The sequence below is a fragment of the Onychostoma macrolepis genome, chromosome 06 (assembly GCF_012432095.1).
Source record: "Onychostoma macrolepis isolate SWU-2019 chromosome 06, ASM1243209v1, whole genome shotgun sequence".
Lineage (NCBI taxonomy): Eukaryota > Metazoa > Chordata > Actinopteri > Cypriniformes > Cyprinidae > Onychostoma > Onychostoma macrolepis.
This window is the reverse complement of record NC_081160.1, coordinates 22,714,514-22,735,250: the sequence shown is the minus strand read 5'-3', so window position 1 is coordinate 22,735,250 and position 20,737 is coordinate 22,714,514. Positions and strand designations below refer to the sequence as shown.

At 37.5% G+C, this 20,737-nt stretch overlaps 2 protein-coding genes across 3 annotated transcripts; one reads left to right on the top strand and one right to left on the bottom strand.

The window, feature by feature from the left end:
- The first annotated feature begins 1,363 nt into the window (after positions 1-1,363).
- cnga3a (cyclic nucleotide gated channel subunit alpha 3a) lies at positions 1,364-8,374 on the top strand. 2 transcript variants are annotated; one of them, XM_058777800.1, is made up of 8 exons: positions 1,364-1,657; positions 3,022-3,159; positions 3,509-3,625; positions 4,115-4,291; positions 5,489-5,671; positions 5,819-5,920; positions 6,009-6,115; positions 6,661-8,374. In XM_058777800.1, the coding sequence occupies exons 2-8, from the start codon at positions 3,059-3,061 to the stop codon at positions 8,064-8,066; spliced, it is 2,193 nt and encodes a 730-aa protein (XP_058633783.1). In that variant the 5' UTR covers positions 1,364-1,657; positions 3,022-3,058; the 3' UTR covers positions 8,067-8,374. The 2 variants fall into 2 exon arrangements, with proteins under 2 accessions (XP_058633783.1, XP_058633784.1); XM_058777801.1 differs by lacking the exon at positions 5,489-5,671.
- A 1,396-nt stretch (positions 8,375-9,770) lies between these two features.
- Positions 9,771-20,554, bottom strand: ube3a (ubiquitin protein ligase E3A). Its single transcript, XM_058779676.1, has 11 exons — positions 20,340-20,554; positions 19,299-19,381; positions 17,383-17,696; positions 15,233-16,479; positions 14,984-15,128; positions 14,524-14,729; positions 13,291-13,455; positions 13,021-13,176; positions 12,854-12,927; positions 11,670-11,813; positions 9,771-11,205 (listed from the first exon to the last, which is right to left on the bottom strand). Coding segments are annotated over exons 2-11 (2,574 nt in total). The 5' UTR covers positions 19,301-19,381; positions 20,340-20,554; the 3' UTR covers positions 9,771-11,084.
- Between the last annotated feature and the right edge of the window lie 183 nt (positions 20,555-20,737).

The following is a 20,737-nucleotide window of genomic DNA, read 5'->3' as shown; positions in this document are numbered from 1 at the left end:
TCCCCTGAGATGAAAGAAAAAAGGACTACGCATAAGGCCTGCACTGCAGTAAAAAGATTGGTGGAAAAACATTTATCTGAAGATCGATTGGTTTCTGACTGAAGCGCGGTGTCAGATATTAGCCTGATATTCATGACTATATCTTTTCAAAGTTATGAATCAAGTTATTAATTGAGGATCTACAGTGTTGCTTCTGATACCAAATATATGAAATTCAAATCTTAAATCCCACATACAAATATATAAACATATTCAGTGTTGTCTTTAATTAAATTAGTACAAATGGGGCAAAAGCAAACCTATAATAATAATAGTATAATAATGTGGGACAATTACAGTTTATTAGCTATTAACTACAAGAGGTTATTTTTGATAAAAAAATGGCATGATGAACCTTTTCGGATTTTGTATTCACTTAAGTACAAATCTTTTGGAGATCTGAGACTGTGACAGATGGCAGATGTTAAAGGGCAGCTTAGTCCTTATTAGGGGAACTTAATAATATGCTTTTGGCAGGAGACGTGAGAGTTATGTTTGCAAATGCATCTATATTTTATATTTTTGATATATCGGTTTCTCTTTTACTCTTTCTGTCTCGTCTCACACCCACTCAAAACACAGAGTTCCCTTGAGATCATGTCTGAGTTTTCATTCTGCCTTTAGCTACTGTATTCTTTGGTCCCAGTCCAGTTAAAAAAAAAGAAAAGAAGCAAAACCATGTACTAAACATGTGCTACGTGAGGTCAGCCCAGTTTAACTGATGCACACATAGTATTTCAAGGGCTGAGGCCAAGAAAGAGTATTAGGTGGCTCAGATAGGCGCTCAGGCCTAATCTGGGATTAACGATGCAGCTCTGCAGATTGCCTTAAGGATTTCTCAGGTCTCATTAGCATGGCTGGGACGACCATGTTGATGCCAGAGTTGGTGATATCGGTATAGTGCCACCAACGCTTGCCACTTTTTTCAGTGGATCTCTAATCTCTGAAAATGCTGCTTCATCAGGACAAAAATACTGCCTGGCAGCATAGAAAAGATGTTCTCACAATGCAGTTATACAAATATAAATAAAGATAATAAATAAGACATTTTAAAATTATTTTCAGAAAAAGGTCTAATAAAGAACGTAATTGTGTCAATTAGCCTACAACAAATCATTATAAAAAGAACTAAATACGCCCTCATTTCAATAAATTTTGCCCTAAAGATAAATAAATAAATAACAGAGGAATTACAAACATGAACATTATGTTTCAGTCGGTTGTAAAAATGGCAGATCCATTAGCCTTTTATCAATGCTAATGAATATTAATGAGAAGACGAGCACTAGGCTCCGCCCACGTCCACATCGAACACTCGGAGCTGTCAGTCATCTCAGGAGCTGAGGACTTCTGAACGCATCCTTTAGCAATCTATTAAAAAATTGGACATCTAAGAATCACACATCATCTCAGTCTAAAGAAGACTGGTGATGGCAGCAAAAGTGGATGAAAACTGATGGCCAAAAATGCAAACTCAAATGAGTTCTTTAAAGATGGGATTTTATATAACATTGAGCAGGATCACCAATTTCTTCAACCAAAGAGCAACTTGAACAGGAATTCTCTTTGAATCTGCTGCCCTAAATCTGCTGGACTACTAAATATTATTGCTTCGCAGGTAAGTTTAATAGATTTCATGGTTACTATAGTGTAGCTAAATGATATAAATATAAAAATGCTATGAAAGTGCTGGTAATTTCCCATACGAATACTTATTTGTTGTCCGTTGGTGTTTGCGAAAGTATTTGTCGATGAGACGATAAATAAGTCGTCAAGACACTGAAATATTGGATAACGTATTATGAATAATAACTGAGGTTCGTAACAAATGTAAATGAGTTAACAGGATTCCCTCTAGTCAGAGCGTTTCTGGCGCACGTGTAGCAGTGCTCAGCTTTCCAACTAAACCGTTTAGTGAAAATAAACCAATCCAGATTTTCACTTGTCGATGAAATAGTGACACTTTACATTACAGTGCCAATGTACATATACATATACTGTAAAAACTAGCCGCCTTTATGAATATGAATCTTAAATGAAAGAAATACACAGTTTATTTACTCTTAATTTATATGATTTAGCATAAACACTAAACATTTAAAAAAATAAATAAATATCAGAGATGGTTTGTCTCTGTTAAATGTGTGATTATTGAAAGAAAGACTACACTGGGCATGTCAGAGTGTTGATTTATTATTTAGGGTGGGCATTGGGGTCTTCAGATCCTCAGATGACAGAGCCCTGTGGGTGGAAATCAGGACTGCAGACAAGAAGTTGCTGTGTCCTCAGCATTAGCATCGTTCTGGATTTGGAATAGATTACACAAATAGCGTTGGTGGTGTTAGTCTAATTACACTAATCTTCCCTCAACAATACGATAAAACTAAACATCATTAGATAGAGAAAGCACAGCATCGCCCTTTTGGTCAAAGACCATTAAAGATGTGGTATATAACTGGGTTAGGAAATTTGTTGTAATTTTTGTTCAGTTTCTTGCCATATGAACAAATACATTTAAAAAAAAAATCAATTTACCAAAAGTTGAACCAAATGTCAGTCTGCAACCAATTCTTGCTATATGCAGTCACACTTTCTAAGAGTTCTGTCTACATGGTGGCTCGAGTTGCCTTTAAAGTACATCTGGGTCAAGATCTACCAGCGAGCTGGGCCACTGATCTTGTTTAGTGTTTACGCAGCAAGTATTTTTAGGCGATGTGTTCATATGGTAGTACTGTCGGTGTGAAAACGGTTTGCAGAGATCAAGTCAATAACAGGTTCTTGTAATCTCTTCAGATTTTAATTCCACTGAATCTCGAGTTCAGTTGATACAACGTTATTATCTGAAATAAAGGCAGCCCATTGAAAGCCTCGTTGCATTATGCTTTTGAGCATAATTTCTAGGATCAAATACATGCTTTAAATGTTTAATAATTCATGGTCTTTTTTTATGGTGTTGTCCTTTGTTTGACATGTCTTATCAAGTGCTGGATGCCTAGAATAGGCAAAGAGAAGGAAGAGAATGGCGAAGATTTGTACAGAGCAATCCTACCCATCCAGACACAGGCTCTCAGTCCGAGCCTCTGAAGATGAACTGGACCAGACTGAAAACAGTGCAAGCAGGTTAGAATAACATGCAGACGTTAAGGGGTTCATATTGTACATGTTTTTTCATGTACAATATGACCCCCCCCCACCCCCACCCACCCACCCACCCATTTTTTCTGTGCAAATCTGCATTACATATTTTGTTAAAAAAAATACCTGTCTGGTATTTTGTTAAAAAATAAACTTTGCTAAAAATCTGAATGTTTGGATTCTTCAGGAAAATATATGGAGCTGCAAGTGCTACACTTTGTAATTTGGAGAATGTTCTTGCATTTTATTTTTAGTTCTGGTGTTTCGCAATTTCTGCAGCTTAGTTTCAATAGATGGTCTTTTTGAAACATGATTAAAACCTAACTTTTCTTAGGGCACATTCTCTTTGTGAGGACAACTCCTCTGACATGCAGGGAATCATTTCTTCTGCAACCAGCCAGTTTCAGGAATCCAGGAGAAGCTCTTTCACAGGTGCTGGGGCTATGGCAAGGTAACACCAAGTCCATCCAAACCAAAGCTTTAACGTAGTTTACCGTGTGCACTGTGATTACCACTAAAGCCAAGTCAACTGCACACTCAGCATCAGTCATTAACACATTCCTTATGAAAATTAACCATGGTTTTATTATAGTAAAAGTGTAGTAACCATGTTTTTTTGGCATATTGATTACAATTTGTATAACCACAGTTTTACTACAAATACCATGGTTAAACTATGGTTAGTGTAGCAAAACTATGGTTAATTTGTGGTTACCATGATTTAACCATGTTTTTTTTTGGTTTTATTTGTGGTAAAACCATGGTTAATTTTCGTAAGGGATCTGATTTTACCATACAGAGAAGTATGATCCACACTCATCACAAAAACTGTACAAAATTTGAACATGTTAAGTGTGCATTTGACATTGCTTGAACAGAAAGCTACATACTGCATAAAGAGCTTGGAAGTGTTTCTGTTTGACATCTTTCGGTCTCCCAGGCTCACCCAGTTTCTGGTAATGCTGAGGAACTGGGCATCGCACAGGCTTCGTAGAGAGGTTGAGCGTCCCGACTCCTTTTTAGAGCGATTCCGTGGACCTGACCTCAAAGACTTATCTAGCCGAGGAAGTAATGCCCGATCCTCTATAGGCCTTCCTGACAGGCCTCATAAGAGGAAGTAAGTTCAGAAAAATGTTTTCTTTGTACGGACAGAGATGCCTTTGGTATAATGTAGAGGCCTTGAAAATGAAAGAATCATGCTGCATCTGTGCAAAAATACAGTATATCCGTATTGTGTGCAGATGGTTCATAAAATAGATCACAGAGCTGAGGATTCATTTAATTAAATCAAAATCAGAAAACAGTATGTAGATTTCCATGTAGAAATCCTCCTTTAGGTTAAACATTATCACAATAACTTGTAGAATAGAAACTAATGGAAACAGTTGTTCACTATAGATATAGATAATAAATCAGCAGTAGTGATGATCTATAGTTGTTGTCCTAGAATCAGATCCCTCAAAATGTACTCCACAATAATAACAAAAATGAATGCCTTTTGCTCATTAAGAAAATCCAATCACTGGCCTCTGGCAGCTTACAATATGAACAACTGCAACAACACAGATGAGTAAGTACCATGTAGAAACGGCTCCTCCAGATATAAACCCCTGTATAGTGCATAATAAATGACAGAAAATTTATTAATACTTGGATTTGAGAGATACTAGATTTTAGAATCATAAATAATAAATGAATACTAAAAATAATTGATCTCAAATATGAAATGAATAACAACAGATGACATGCTTAGTACATTGCCTTAAAGGGATACTCAACCCCAAAATGAAAATTTTGTCATTAATCACTTACCCGCATGTCGTTCCAAACCCGTAAAAGCTTCATTCGTCTTCGGAACACAATTTAATATATTTTAGATGAAAACCGGGAGGCTTGTGACTGTCCCATTGACTGCATAGTAAATTGCACTGTCAAGGTCCATAAAAGTATGAAAGATGTCGTCAAACCATCAATCTGTCATCAGACGTGCAACCTGAATTTTATGATGCGACGAGAACACTTTTTGTGCGCAAAAAATCCAAAATATCGATTTTATATGTTATATATTAAATTGTGTTCCGAAGATGAATGAAGCTTTTACGGGTTTGGAACGACATGGGGGTAAGTGATTAATGACAAAATTTTCATTTTGGGGTGTAGTATCCCCTTTTAATAGTGTTCAGTGAATATTTGTAGTGTTAATGCTGCCCTCTGCAGGTTAACATGAGAGTTTACTAGTTTTAGTTCACACTAGTGACCCTTAGATACCAGACTAGTTAATTCAAATAAAAACAACCCAAAATGTTACCTTCAGCAAAAAGGAGGACAAAAAGGAAGAAATAAAAAAAGATGAGAAAAAAGATGAAGACAAGAAGGAAGAGAAAAAAGATGAGAAGGAAGAGAAAAAAGATGAAAAGGACGAGAAAAAAGATGAGAAAAAGGATGAAAAGAAGGATGATAAGAAAGATGATAAAAAGAAAGATGCTCCTCCTCCGCCGTGAGTATACCACAAACGAAATTTGAATGATAGCAGTTTTAGTACTAATAATCAGAAAATGATATTGATTATTCACAGATGAGTGCTGTGATTTAGTAGGTGTTCATATTTGAAAGTGGCCAGACGGTAATCTCTTATGTGTTTTAGGAAAGAGGTGTGGATCATGGACCCAGCCTCAGACAAGTATTACAGATGGCTTTCAATCATAGCAGCCCCAGTGTTTTACAACCTGATGATGCTGGTGACAAGGTCTGGTCATGCAGAATTTCTCATGAAATCAATAACTTCAGATGTGGAGTGAGATGTGACTTGTGCTTCATTGTATATATTTCTTTAGGGCCTGTTTCAATGAGCTTCAGAACTCTTACACAATGCTGTGGATCATCATGGACTATACGTCAGATGTAATCTATTATGCAGACACATTTGTCAGATCAAGAACAGGTACGGTGATTTTTCAGGAATTTTATTTTTAACATATTTAATAATTACTATTAATGTTAAACGTATTGATGTAATATATCCATTATATATTTTAACATGAAATATTAATACACTACCATTCAAATATTATCTTTTAAAGAAATGCTGTTCTTGAAATTTCTATTTATCAAAGAATCCTAAAAAAAAAAAGTTTTCACAAACTGTGGAAGCACAACTATTTTCAAAGTTGATAATCAGCATATTAGAATGATTTTTTTGAAGGATTATATGACACTGAATACTACAGTAATGGCTCCTGAAAATTAAGGTTTCCATCACAGGAATATATTACATTTATTTATAAAATATATTATTATAGAAATATTTATTTTAAATTGTAATAATATTTCGCAATAATTACTGCTCTACAGTATTTGTTATTAAATAAATACAGCCTTGGTGAGCATTAGAAACTTCTTTCAAAATCATAAAATATTAACAATCTAGTCTACTAAATATTATAAGCTTGCTGAACTTTTATTCAGTTTTTTTTTTTTTTTTTTCAGGCTTCTTGGAGCAGGGTCTCCTTGTCAAAGACTCTAAGAAGTTGATGGATCATTACAGGAAAATCCCACAGTTTAAATACGACATGATTTCAATGATCCCGACGGATTTAATAATGCTAAAAGTGGGCTTCAACAATCCTGAACTTCGCTTCAACCGCCTTTTCAAAATGGCACGTCTCTTCGAGTTCTTCGACCGCACAGAAACCCGCACAAACTTCCCGAACATTTTCCGCATCAGCAACCTCGTACTTTACATCCTGATCATTATTCACTGGAACGCTTGTATTTTCTTTGCTATTTCCAAAACGATTGGTTTTGGGACTGACACGTGGGTATATCCAAACATCAGCCATCCAGAATACGGCCGCTTGGCCAGAAAATACATCTACTGTCTGTACTGGTCCACTCTTACCCTCACCACCATCGGAGAAACGCCACCGCCTGTTAGAGACATCGAATACTTGTTTGTTGTCATGGACTTCCTCATCGGAGTGTTGATTTTCGCCACCATCGTCGGTAACGTCGGCGCCATGATCTCCAACATGAACGCTTCTCGTGCTGATTTTCAGGCCAAGATCGACTCCATCAAGCAGTACATGCAGTTCCGTAAGGTCAGCAAAGACCTGGAGGCCAGGGTCATCAAATGGTTTGACTACCTTTGGACGGAGAAGAAGACTTGCGATGAGAAGGAAGTCTTGAAGAATCTTCCAGACAAGCTCAAAGCTGAAATAGCCATCAATGTCCATTTAGATACACTGAAGAAGGTGCGAATCTTCCAGGATTGTGAAGCTGGACTTCTTATAGAGTTGGTGTTGAAGCTGCAGCCTCAGGTGTTCAGTCCTGGAGATTACATATGTAAAAAGGGTGACATTGGTCGAGAAATGTACATCATCAAAGAAGGAAAGCTTGCCGTGGTGGCTGATGATGGCATCACGCAGTTTGTGGTGCTCAGTGACGGCGCTTACTTTGGAGAGATCAGTATCCTAGGAATCAAAGGCAGTAAAGCCGGAAACAGAAGAACGGCGAACATTCGTAGCGTCGGCTATTCGGACCTCTTTGCGCTGTCTAAAGATGACCTTGTGGAAGCACTTACTGAATACCCAGATGCCAAAAAAGCCCTGGAGGAGAAAGGAAAGGCCATCTTGAGGAAGGACAACCTTCTTGATGAGGCGGTTGCATGCGCCGGTGCTGATCCCAAAGATCTGGAAGAGAAGATTCAGCGCCTAGAGAACAACCTTGAAGTCATGACCGGCAAGTTTGCCAAGCTTATGGGAGAATACACATCCTACCAGAGCAAGATGAAGCAGAGGATCACCAACATGGAGAACAAAGTGAAAACAATTCGGGTGGAAGATCTGTCTGAGGTTGTTGAGGACAAAAAAGAAGAAGAGAAGAAGACAAAATAGTCAACAGCATAGACATTGGGGTTAATGGGGTTTCCTATCCATGTACATATTTCTTAACATAGTACATTACTTTTAAACTGTTTATACTTATAAGTTTTACATGACAATGTTGTACTAATTGCCATATATATGTGTTGAAATGTAATGCTGATGTTATATTTATTCTATATGTGCAGTAAGAACAGCTCAGATGACAGAGTGGAGGAGAGAGATACACTACTATTCAAGAGTTTGGGGTTTTTAAAATGTTTTAGTATTTTTTTAGTGCTGTCAAACGATTAATCACATCCAAAATAAAAGTTTTTGTTTGCATAATATATGTGTGTGTTCTGTGTATATTTATTATGTATATATAAATACACACACGTACAGTATATATTTTGAAAATATTTACATGTCTATATTTATATTCATATAATTTATATTATAAATATATTTAATGTATAAACATATTTTTCTGAAATATATACATGCATGTGCGTGTATTTATATGTACATAATGAATATGCACAGCACACATGCATAATTATGTAAACAAAAACATTTATTTTGGATCTGATTAATCGTTTGACAGCACTAGTATTTTTTAAAAGATGTTTCTTATGCTCCCCCAGGATGCATTTATATTTACAGTAAAAACAGTAATACCCTGAAATATTACAATTTTAAATAACCATTTTCTATTTGTGAACCATTTTCTAATTTATTCCAGTGACGCAGTGCTGAATTTTCAGCATCATTACCAGTCTTCAGTGTCACACGATCCATTAGAAATCATTCTAATATGCTGATTTGGTGTGCAAGAAACATTTCATATTGTGATCAATGCTGATTCATAAACAATATAAATGTCTTTATATTTATTGATAAATTGAATTCATCATTGCTGAATAAATGTACTTGGTATTATATCTGTGGCTACTTTTGAACAGTAGTGCATCTTTGTGGTGTATGTCAAAAACGTGGCCAAAAAAGGCACTTTGTACTGGACGAGGTGTTCATTTGTAGGTCAGACTCAGAAGAGGAGGAATAATACTCTAATTGTTGATTTTGCATATATTCTAAATGAATATCTAGTTACTTTGACAATGTTCTGATTCTGCTCATTAAACAATTATATTATTTTAATAATATGGCTAATAGTGTTGTTCGAAAAACAACTTAACATGGACAAAGTCAAATCATCCCAAACACAAGCCAAAATATTTTAGTGTACTATCCAAGAGGACCCAAATGTGTTTTAATAAACGTTCTAACAATGTTTAATTTAGAATGTAATATTATTTAGTTGGACTATGTAAACAAAAGCTGGATTTGAAATTCTCAATATACTAGGCATGTATTGTATGTGTATGTCATGTTAGGGACCACAAACTACTCGTAGAGAAAATCTGATATAGAAAAGGTGAAACAGTGTATGTCTAAATTGTATATAAAAATAAATCTATATTATAATTTTTTATAAACTAAGTACGTTTGATGCTAAACACCAGGCGACTGAATCCTAAAGTGACTAAATTCGTAGTTTATTAAAAGCTAAACTAAGTTTATGAAAGAGCTAAAGTATTTTGGCTTCAATGCGGTATTGAATATGTTAAAATGTTGTGTGTATTTTACATTATAAATGTGTAAAATATTTTGTGACAGCGCAAAAGACCCAAAAGTTGAAATCACACAATCTCATCATCACATTTTCACACTTGGTTTGTTTTTTCAGTTTTGAATTTATTTAAGAATAACTTGAAACAATCAAATGTTGTCATTCTCAATATCAAGTTCTGTTTCCCCCTTTTATGTTAGCGCCATCAGCAGTGGAACAAACCACAGTCACATTTAATATGCAAGAGGGGAAAAAGGAAAAACAAAAAGTGTAGAGGGCATCACTAAAGTGGGTTTCTAGCTATGCCTGGACTAACCGGAGTGGCGATTCTCAGCATAAATGTTTGGCACGACAAGATAGTGGTACAATTTGTGCCAATTTCCCCTCGTTTTCATCCAACAGTATAGGGCCAGACACTGTGCAGAGCAAAAAAGCAAAAAAGCTACTAAAACAGAAAAAGTTTCTTCATGGGGCACTGTCAATTAGCATTCACCGACTAAAAGTCTGCCATCCGGAATTAAAACAAAACAGATAACAAAACAAAACACTTATAGGAAGCCTTTGAGAGAGGTTTATGGGAAGGTTAGATCTCTCTTTTGTAACACTACTCGTTTTTGTCAGGAGTGCACCATGAGTGTGGATTGATTTAACCCAGCAAACAGATCAATTCTGTGCGAGAGAGAAAGAGCCGGCTCTGAAGCGAAATGCAGAACACTGGCCATAAAAGAGCAGCACAACTCACCAAGCGGCATTACAAACAATGCAGTTCCTCAATAAATACAGATTCCTGGACACGAAACTGAGACTGGAGCTGCTCTGTACCTTTGAAAGCACTGCTGCAAATGCAAACGGACTAGGGAAGACCTATGAAACACAAGCCAAAAAATGTCAAAGGGCAGACCCAAAACAGAAAAAAAACAAAAAAACAACAACCCTAAGAGACATTCTGAATATTGAGTTAAGTGCACTTTCACAGTTCAACCATAATACATCAATAAAGTTCCACTTCCTCCCTTTGATCTTGTTAAGTTTAGATGGTGATCAGTCCTGCAGGTGTTGAAAACTTCTAACCGTCTCTCCTTTTCATGACTACGAAAGCAAAAAGTGAGTGGATTTCCTGGCAGACATGACAAGAGATTTCATCCCTTAAAATAAATAACGCTATTTCTCAGTGCATACAAAAAGGGAACCTTAACACTTACATAAGAGGGAGAGAGAGAGCCAAGAGTCCAGTGTGGTTTTATCTACTATTTAGGCACAGGCACACGGTCACCAGAACTTTTCCATTTTACCCCATTTCATGTTGCCTTACATTTAAACTTGATATTTACTTTTATTTGTCAATGTAGCTGAATGCTCCTTTGACGCACAAATGAGAGCTCTGAGGGCGAGCGAGTTCTTTTGCGGATCCTGGTGCCTCAGAGCATGCCGAAGCCTTTGGCGTAAGTGATGGCTTTAAGGAGTCTCTCTCTAAGTTTCTCCTTGGTAGAGTATTCAGGGAGGAGCAGCACGTTGAAGCAAGTATGAGAGGTGGGTAACCTGACCATAGGAGGAGAGAAAGAGCGTATTACTTTGAGAAGACTTGGCATATTTATTGCTGTAGAGATGTATATAGATGTACAATGTCATTTCCATGTAGTAAAAGTGTAGTTACACATGTATGCTTGAATGCTGGTTAATAAAGAAAATGCAATACATCATTGCAACTTACGAATATGCAACTATGCTAGTTGATGCTTTTTTAAAACTAAAAAGTGCTGCAAAAAAGCACTGGGTAAATATACAAAAAATGCATTTGAGAACCATTAAGATCACCGCATTATGACATTATTTTCAGGAAAAGTGTCTCAAGACCTTGCATTTTTTTCCTCCATTCCACTGCCCACATCTCACTTTTTTTTTTTTAAGTAAAAAATGTATTCTGATTTAAAATTGAATCGATTTGATGCATGATCTATTTAAAACCTGAACTCATTATTGAGCAACAGTGTATTTGAGTTTACCTGTCTGAGTCAGGGCCATTTTTGGCAATAATCATCTTGAGTTTGCCTAAACCTCCAACTGGAGCTCTATCTGTGCCCGTGGTGAACTGAAGAAACAGCCTCTTCTGCTCCTGCCCAAATGAGTGCACAGTCTCCCAGAAATCCCTGATGAGTGTCAAAAATATCATTTTAAATACACTTTTAAGTAGTATTTACAACTAGTGGTCGACTGATATTGTGCTTGTAAATGCTGATGTGAATATCTGGAGATCAGGCTGGCTGATGCGTAATGTAACACACAATTAAATGACAACGATAAATTAAACTAATTATTTAATGACAAATTAATTGCTCACATAAAAATGAATCATTAAAGGGATACTCCACCCCAAAATGAAAGTTTTGTCATTAATCACTTACCCCCATGTTGTTCCAAACCCGTCTCCTCTGGTTCAGTGCAGTGCCATTTTGCAGAATATGCACATAGCAACACCAGCAAGGATACGTCTTCTACGTTTGTTTACGCTTTGATTCGAATGAAAACAGCGCATCCTGTATGCAGCTGACACACAAGGGTGTACGCTGCTTGCGTCCAGCGGATATTCTCCAAAATGGCGCTATGCTGACGCAGAGGAGACAAATTGTTGAATAAAGTCGTTGTTTTGTTTTCTTTGCGAAGAAAAAGTGTTCTCGTCGCTTCATTAAATTCAGATTGAACCACTGATGGCAGATGGACTATTCTGACGATGCTTTTCATACTTTTATAGACATTATGCAGTCTTATATATACTATGCAGTCAATGGGACAGTCACAAGCCTCCCGGCTTTCATCCAAAATATCTTAAATTGTGTTCCGAAGACGAACAAAGATTTTGCGGGTTTGGAACAACATGGGGGTAAGTGATTAATGACAAAATTTTCATTTTGGGGTGGAGTATCCCTTTAACTTAATGCTCATCTTGCACAAAATTTAGTCCTGAAACACCAGAAATACAATTACTACCTGAAAACAGAAGATTTATTATCCATTGACATGGTTGTCAATAGGTTTTGTAACTGGAGAAACAAACTGCTAAAAACCTCAAATGGTCAAATATCAGCTGATCACTACTAGTAACCATTATGTCATAAAGAAATTAATAATCCACACAACATTAAGAATTCTAATATACATAATGTAATTATTTTAATAAACATCCACATACTTAATAATGCGAGAGTCTTTGTTGTATCCACCATCATATTCTGTACTCTCTTCAAGTGCTTGGAAGTCAAGATTCTGCATGAGAAAAACAAAGTTATGGGTTTATATCTAAGGCTGTGCCACATGTGTAAGAACAGTCTGGAAGTAGGTAATCTATAACCAACTCACCCTGCTTCCACATATAAGCAGCTCAATTTCCTCCGGTCGAAACAGATACTTCAGCGGAGATTCATTAGTGACCATGTGGAATCCTCTTCTGAAAGCCTTGAACTGTTTCTCTACAGTTTTGTTCAGCATGTACTCTGCATAGAGTGCCACAAAATCCTGCAGAGACCCACTTTGTGTTATGTGTATACTGGCAGATATAAACATGTTTGCATTTTAAAATGTTGAATGAATGAATTTAATGCCAGACATTTCTTCTTAAGGTGCACTAACCTTTCTGTTCTCATTGGTAACTGGGATTTTATCTCCTCCTTCCTTTAAATCATACATTAGTGGGTTTCCAAACAAGTCTGTTTGTGAGATCTGGAAGGTAATCATCATGTCTTCTTCCACATTACCTTCATACTCCAACAGATCCTTCAGACTCTGATAAAGAACCTGAAGAAACAGATGATCAGAACCATTATAGAGACATATATAAACGTTTTCTGTAGAGATGCACTAATACTACTAGGTTTTCTGCTAATCCTGCATAATTGCTATGTGACAGAGCATGAATCAACTCGCCCCAAATATTTTGATGAGCAGACAGTGTGTGCTAAAGTCATAATGACAGGGTCTGCCACTAAAGGGCTGATGTACCTGCCTAAATCTCCTCCCAGATACAATCTCTGCCCTAAATCCGCCTGTGTCCTGTACAAGTGCAAACAGTACATGCACTCCTATTTGCAACAAAGCTGAAATGTTGTTCTTTGTAAATACATAATTTCATTGTCAATGTACAACATGATGTTGAAATGCTGTGGAAAATAATTAGCTTATGTTTCAAGCAAGCCAAAAATCCTTTATCATTAATATAAGGCCATGTTAACATAAGATGTGCTCTTGTTTGGAAAGGCATTATATACGGTCTTGTTCGATTCTGCAGGATTTGAATCTACAATTAAGTTTATCTGCATGTGAAATACATACACGCCACTATTTCTAAAGTGTAGTTTAATTGTTTACATAAGTGGAAGCTTCAAAACATGTACACTACTGTTCAAAGGTTTGGTAGTCTGTAAGACTTTTAACATTGTAACAAAAATCAAATCAAAGAATCCTCAAAGAAAGTATCATGGTTTCCATAAAAATATTAAGCAGCACAGCTGTTCTCAACATTGATAACAATAAGAAATGTTTCTTGAGCACCAAATCAGCATATTAGAATGGTGTAGCACTGAAGACTGAAATAACGTCTGCTGAAAATCACCTTTGCCTTCACAGGAATAAATTACATTTAAAAATATATTAAAAACAAACACAAAAAAAAGTACTACTTTAAATTTCACTTTCATTTTTGATCAAATAAATGAAGATGTGGTGAGCATAAGAGACCTCTTTCAAACAAACAAAAAATCTTTTGAACGATAATGCAATCTTTGTGATACATTTGTATTTCATTTCTAAAACCAAATGGTAGACTAGGAATGCTGAATAACATAAATTTAACCAGGCAAGTATTACCGGATGAGAGTCTGCAAGGTCTCTAAACGTTCCTTTCTTTCCCATTAGTTTTCTGTAAACCACCATAGGGAAGTGCACATCGAGAATGCAATTATTGTAGATAGCTAAGCCCAGGACGATGCCTATCAAGGTGAACTGGCCTTCATTTTCAAACGATGAAGGGTTGAACCAGAAAAGTTTTGTGCTTTCATCATAGGTAAACATGCCTGAGGGTGAAACGGAAAGAGAAAGTGTGAAACAACAGATCCTCATTTCACACTCACTGAATCAATAAGATCATCAATATCAATAAAACAAGTTCTGAGAGGAACATTAAGCCTTCTAGCGCATACAAATAGTGGATTATCCATTCCAGTATCAATAAATATAAATTAAACTGATTAAGCTTCACATTAGGATGAGTAAAAAAGCTGAAGAGTATATTAAATAAGTCAAGTAGGAAATAATTGATGATAATTACCTATATCTGGGTTAAAGATCTCCTCTACGACCAGTTGAAAGAACTCTTTGGATACTCCTCCTTCATCTACTCCCTGCTCACCCTCAAACTCCACATACAGCTGTTTCTTCAGGTCTGCTGGGTTTTCCATGGCAATCATCTCCAACTAAAACCAATCACATATTCATCACGAATGATCTTCACAAATGATAAATACACAAGAAATCACTATGAAACAACATTAATCTTTTCAAGCTCTTCGGGACCTACCCTGACAAGAGCATCATCTATGATGTGGTCTCTGCGGACTTTGAGTCGCAGGTAAGGGTTCAGCTGTTGTCCCTGCACTAAACTGTAGAGGGCCGTAATCCTGCGCTCGCTGTACATCCGGATCCGGTTGTCGTAGTACAGGCCTAGATTCTTAGTCACAGGGTTAAGAATGAACGGGCAGGTCATAAAGGAGAACTTGCTTTCTGTCTCCACCTTGAAGAAGGTGTAGTCTTTGTCCATTTCCAGCACGTCATTGAGCGGTTCGTTGATGAACTCCTCGAAGGGGGTGAGGGGTTTTCGACAGTCCGAGGCACGAATGCCCAGTTCCGTCTCCAGCGGATCCACGCGAGGGCCTTTCTTATTGCGTCGTTCCTCGCCGAGCAGCTCCTGCAGGGTGAGCTCGCTGGACTCCGGGATCGGTTCGTCGTCCTCCTCCTCGTTGTGATCCATGTCTAGGTCGCCGCCCAGCACGTTTGCATAGTAGACGATTTTCAAGCACTTGGTGGCTGCCACCACACCATCATCCTCGTTGACCAGGTTGTCGCTGCTGAACTCGTTGCTGATGACCGTGTAGGTAATAAGCTGTTGGAACGTCTCGACCAGACGTCGGATCTGGTCTGCGCTGTACTGCGACCACAACCGCGCAAGCTTGGCCAGAGCTGGAAGAGGTAGCTTGCTCATAGCCTTGCAGAATTGCGGCAGGGCGATTTCTAAATATTCTGGACTATGGAGGTTACTGTTCTCCATGATGATGATGAAGACGTTCAGGTAATTAGGGTCGGCGGCGTACACGTTGTGATAGGTGAGGTCACACTCTACATTGGGCGACAGGTAGACTAACGCGTTGAGGAATGCTGCTTCGATCTTCTCGTTTGATAATAGTCTGTCGTACACTCTTCTTACTGCATCAATGTCTACAGAAACTTCGACGGGACCCAACTTTCGGACGTTGTTCTCTCCGTGAGATGGCCCATCTCCACTTGACGCCGAGGCTTCGGGTTCCACCTCCATGGCTGTGGACGAACCAGAGGCCGTTTCTTTCTCATCTTCATCTTTGTCCTCATCCTTGGCCTGAAGGGACTTGAGCTCTTCCTTGGTGTGTTGTTTCGCCTTGCGGAAACTCTGGACCAGACTCTCCGCGCTAGAGAAAACCCTACCGATGACACGGATTAGAGGAGAATAGTCCTCTGTCTCACTGCAGAGGCTCAGGATTTCATACACCTTCTCCTCTGTCAAGTAATTCAGATCTGCCGAAGAACATGGTAAAGAATATGTAAACATGCGTGGGAAGTCAAAGGTATGATTCAGAAAGTAGATCAAAATTGGATTCAAGAAGATCATGTTGTGACAGAAACATTAGCTACTCCTCAGTAAAGTTTTATTTATTTATTTATTTTTTCAAACTTGCTTTTTTCCCCCCACCTTCCTAGTGTGCAGGCCTCTTTTTTTTGCAATTTTTCAGAAAAAGTCAGAAAGGAGTTCAAAATTGGAATTGGGAAAAAAAACTGTGCACAGCTTCTAATTTAATTTCTTTGTTCTTCAATACTGAATGTTAACTTGAAAAATTTGATGCCCTGTTTACCTAATTGAGAAATGCATAATGACTGTTAATTCAATTTGTGATATATACTAAATGCATGTTAATATTCAAGGTTTAAAAATGTATTCAGTAGCACATTTGTGCTATCAAAAATTATAGTGTCACACGTTTTAGTATTTTTATTTCCTCTATTTTATTGTTTTTTTCTCATAACAAAGCATTTGTGACCACAAAGCCAGTCATAGCTAACAATTTTTTGATTTTTCTTTTATGCCAAAAATCATTAGGATATTTAGTAAAAATCATGTTCCGTGAAGATATTTTGTAAATTTCCTACCATAAATATCAAAATGTAATTTTTGATTAGTAATGCGCATTGCTAAGAACTACATCTGGACAACGTTAAAGGCGATTTTCTCAATATTTGGATTTTTTTTGCACCCTCAGATTCCAGATTTTCAAATAGTTGTATCTTGGCCAAATACTGTCCTATCCTACAAAGCTTATTTATTCAGCGTTCAGATGATGTATAAATCTCAATTTCAAAACACTGACTAAAAAAAAATCATGAAATAATATTACATTTTGTAATCGTGACAATGCTGTTCACCTCTAAAGTCCTCCCTTGCGGGCAGTAGGTCCTTATGGTTCATCTTCCCGTTGCTGCAAGCAGAGAAGTTGTGAGCTCCTTTGGCACTGTTCTCCGGGAAGGCTGAACTGGCTCCTTTCTTAGAGGGATGAGGATCACACAGTTTGGCATTATTCTTATATAACTCCAGGGCCTTGATGGCCGCTGCATTGTTATCCATGCGCTGGAAACCCGGAGAAGAGCCACAAGCCTCATTCGTGCAGGCCTCATTTCCACAGCCCTCTGTTAACTGGTGGTAGTAGCGCTCAATTAAATGCTTTGCAGCCGCTCGCTTCCTGTATCAGACATTCAAACAGGACAGCAGGGGGATTAGTACGGTTCAATCTTGAAAATAAGTTCACAACAGTGCAAATATTTCTCTACTAATCAATCTCAAATAAAACCATCCATTTGAATTTCTCAACAGCCATCAAAACATGTTGACTTTTGCATGTGCACATGAAAACATTCAAAATGATGAAAAAAGCAAGCATTATACTTAATTTTTTTAAAGAGAATTATTAATCTCAAACGATGATTTAAATATATAAAATGCAGCTACACATTGTTAGGTCATGCCTACAAAATTCTTTATGCACGGAAAACAAAATACCATGCACCGATCTGTCACAATAGAAAACATTCAATGCACATTTGTGTCTTCATATTAAAAACATTAATGGGATATCATTCCAATATAAAGGCACTCAAAATGTTTCAGGTTCAACAAGTTGCTCTTTTGACAGCATTTGTGCCAGAATATTGAACAAAGCACAAAATAAGTGACTCATCTCTCAGTTTACAAAATAATTATAATAAATAAATAAAAATCAGAAACAGCAACACTTACAAAACATAAGTAGTAAATGGAGTCAGCTTTTCTTGGGGTTTAAAATAATATTTGAAACTTATTACAGCTTTACCATGATTATTCATCAAAAACTGCTTATTATTTGACCTCTAATACTTAAATTATGCTTTTTGGAATTAAGACTTTTCTAGGTGGATGAACTTCTGGATTCATGTCAACACATAATAATGTTGAGGTCTTTAAAAAAAAAAAAAAAAAGCATATTTCATGCTCATTGTGTACTTCCAGGTGTTTTACTGTAAACATGATTTTATTAACCAATGTGGTTAATGGTGCTTTTTCAACCAGTAATTATTCCTTTTTGAAGAACTCTTAATGTGCGGTCACTTCAGAAAAATATCAGCACAATTATGCAGGGGAAAAAGTTCATTGTGAATAGTGCATAAATACATAAATCACTGTTCACACTTTCAAACCAAGCAGCTTCCTGTTGGTCAATGTGGCAAATTCACGTGACCAAAAGTCGAAATTAATTGATGTGACCACATCTTCATGATAATCAAGAATTTGCTTATTCCTAAATTGACAGTTCAACCAAAACTGAAAAATCTGTCATCATTTACTCACCCTCAAGTTGTTCCAAACCTGTATGAATTTCTTTCTTCTGTTGGAACACAAAAGATGATATTTTGAAGAATGCTGGTAACCAAACGGTTGTTAGCCATTGACTTCTATGGACAAAAATACTACGGAAGTCAATGGCTAGTCAACCATTTGGTTAACAACATTATTCAAAATATCAGTAGAAGCTCATACAGGAACAAGTGACGGGCGAGTAAATGATGACAGAATGTTCATTTTTTGGTGAACTATCCCTTTAATGCAAACTGCAAAATAGAGTCAGTAGTCTGGAAACTGGCTATGCTTTTTGAGAAAATTTGAAAAAGAGAAGAAGCCACAAAAAAAAAAAAAAAAAGGAACAAAAATCTTACCAATCAGCATTTAAGTTTTGAAAGTCAGTCAAGAAGACAAGCAAGGATACTCATGAAAACAGTCATTTAACACGGGTATAAACAAAGAAACTTACATTAGACTTGCTTAAAGTTTCCAATATCACACTCTTCTGCGGCTCTGAACTCAAAGAGACCAAAAGGTGGTCAGGTAGTAATCCTGCAGATGAACAAAGAACGGTCACTCACACACATACTGCTGTACAAACACTATCCACAGATGACTGGGAACAGTTCACTTAGTAAAAAGGATAGTTCTTCCAAAAATAAAAACGACCCTACTAACTACTGCTCATAACTGCTCAAGATGATTGAGAAATACTGTCGTGTTGGTAAACACGAACCTACCGTGCATCACGGGGCAGAATGCCACCATGGACAGGGTCTTAAAACCAAGCAAGCTGCCTAACTAGACAGTATTCTGGAACCCTACGATGTCCAGAAATGCTGTTCAGGTAGTCAGCCCACTAGTTTTTGACACGCAGGCCATGTGACCGCAAGACGAGCAACAACATAAACCTAAACAGAGGCCCGACCTAAAAACATACCGTGTGCTTTCGCAACTGAAACATGCTGTGTACAGGTAAACAGTCGTTTACTCCGAGCAGAAGGAGCTGAGGCCGCAGAGGGGCAGGCAGGGGGTATGACAGTGCACAAACAACTTCAGCCTTGCACACACACATAGCCAATCTGCTACGGTTCATTTTAAAACGAACGAACACAGACCTAACGGTCAGGAATAAAGTGTGCTGATGATGATCAGTGCGCTTAAGACAGAGTGAGAGCAGTAAATCGTGTAACCTTGCAGTAATTGTCATGGGGAGTAACGTTAATAGCAGGAAAGAGCTGAGTAACTAGTTAGCCTAGCTGCAGCTAACCACAGTCTGACATTTCGAAGACACGGACGGATTTTACTTTACGGTTGTTGTTGCATAATCAAAGGCGAGGGTGTATTTAGGATATCGGGACTGCACAGATTTCGCTTGTTTACCAGAAACCACTTCCGTCCCTCCCCGGAGCTGTTAGCAGCGCGGCTAACTGGCCTAACAGCGCTTATCACGGCTTCGATCAAGCGCGATCGGGGCGGGAGAAGCGTGATTAATGTTTTGACAGCTTACTTCTGAAGATGTTCTGATGCGGACGAATGAATCTGGTCTCTCAACATCACAATCGCTCGGAGTGCGGCGTGTATTCAACTCCAACCCCTCCACAAAATATTCGCGGCCATCTTGATCAACTGAGGCAAACACGGAGAGCGAACCCACAATGCACCGCGGCACGAGGACGACCATCAGTACAGCGGTACAGCGTTCATCTGGCAGTCAGTCAAGATCTGAGATGTGATGAAACCTTGAAAGTTGTATTTGTATGAGCTCAAATAAACAAAGTTTTACACCTTTTTCTTTTTATACATACATATCAAAAACGAAACAATTGTAATAATAACGTTCATCAGCAGATGGCAGAATCCGAGAGGAAAACTTAAGAAAAATAGCTTTGCATTTGCTGAAGAAAA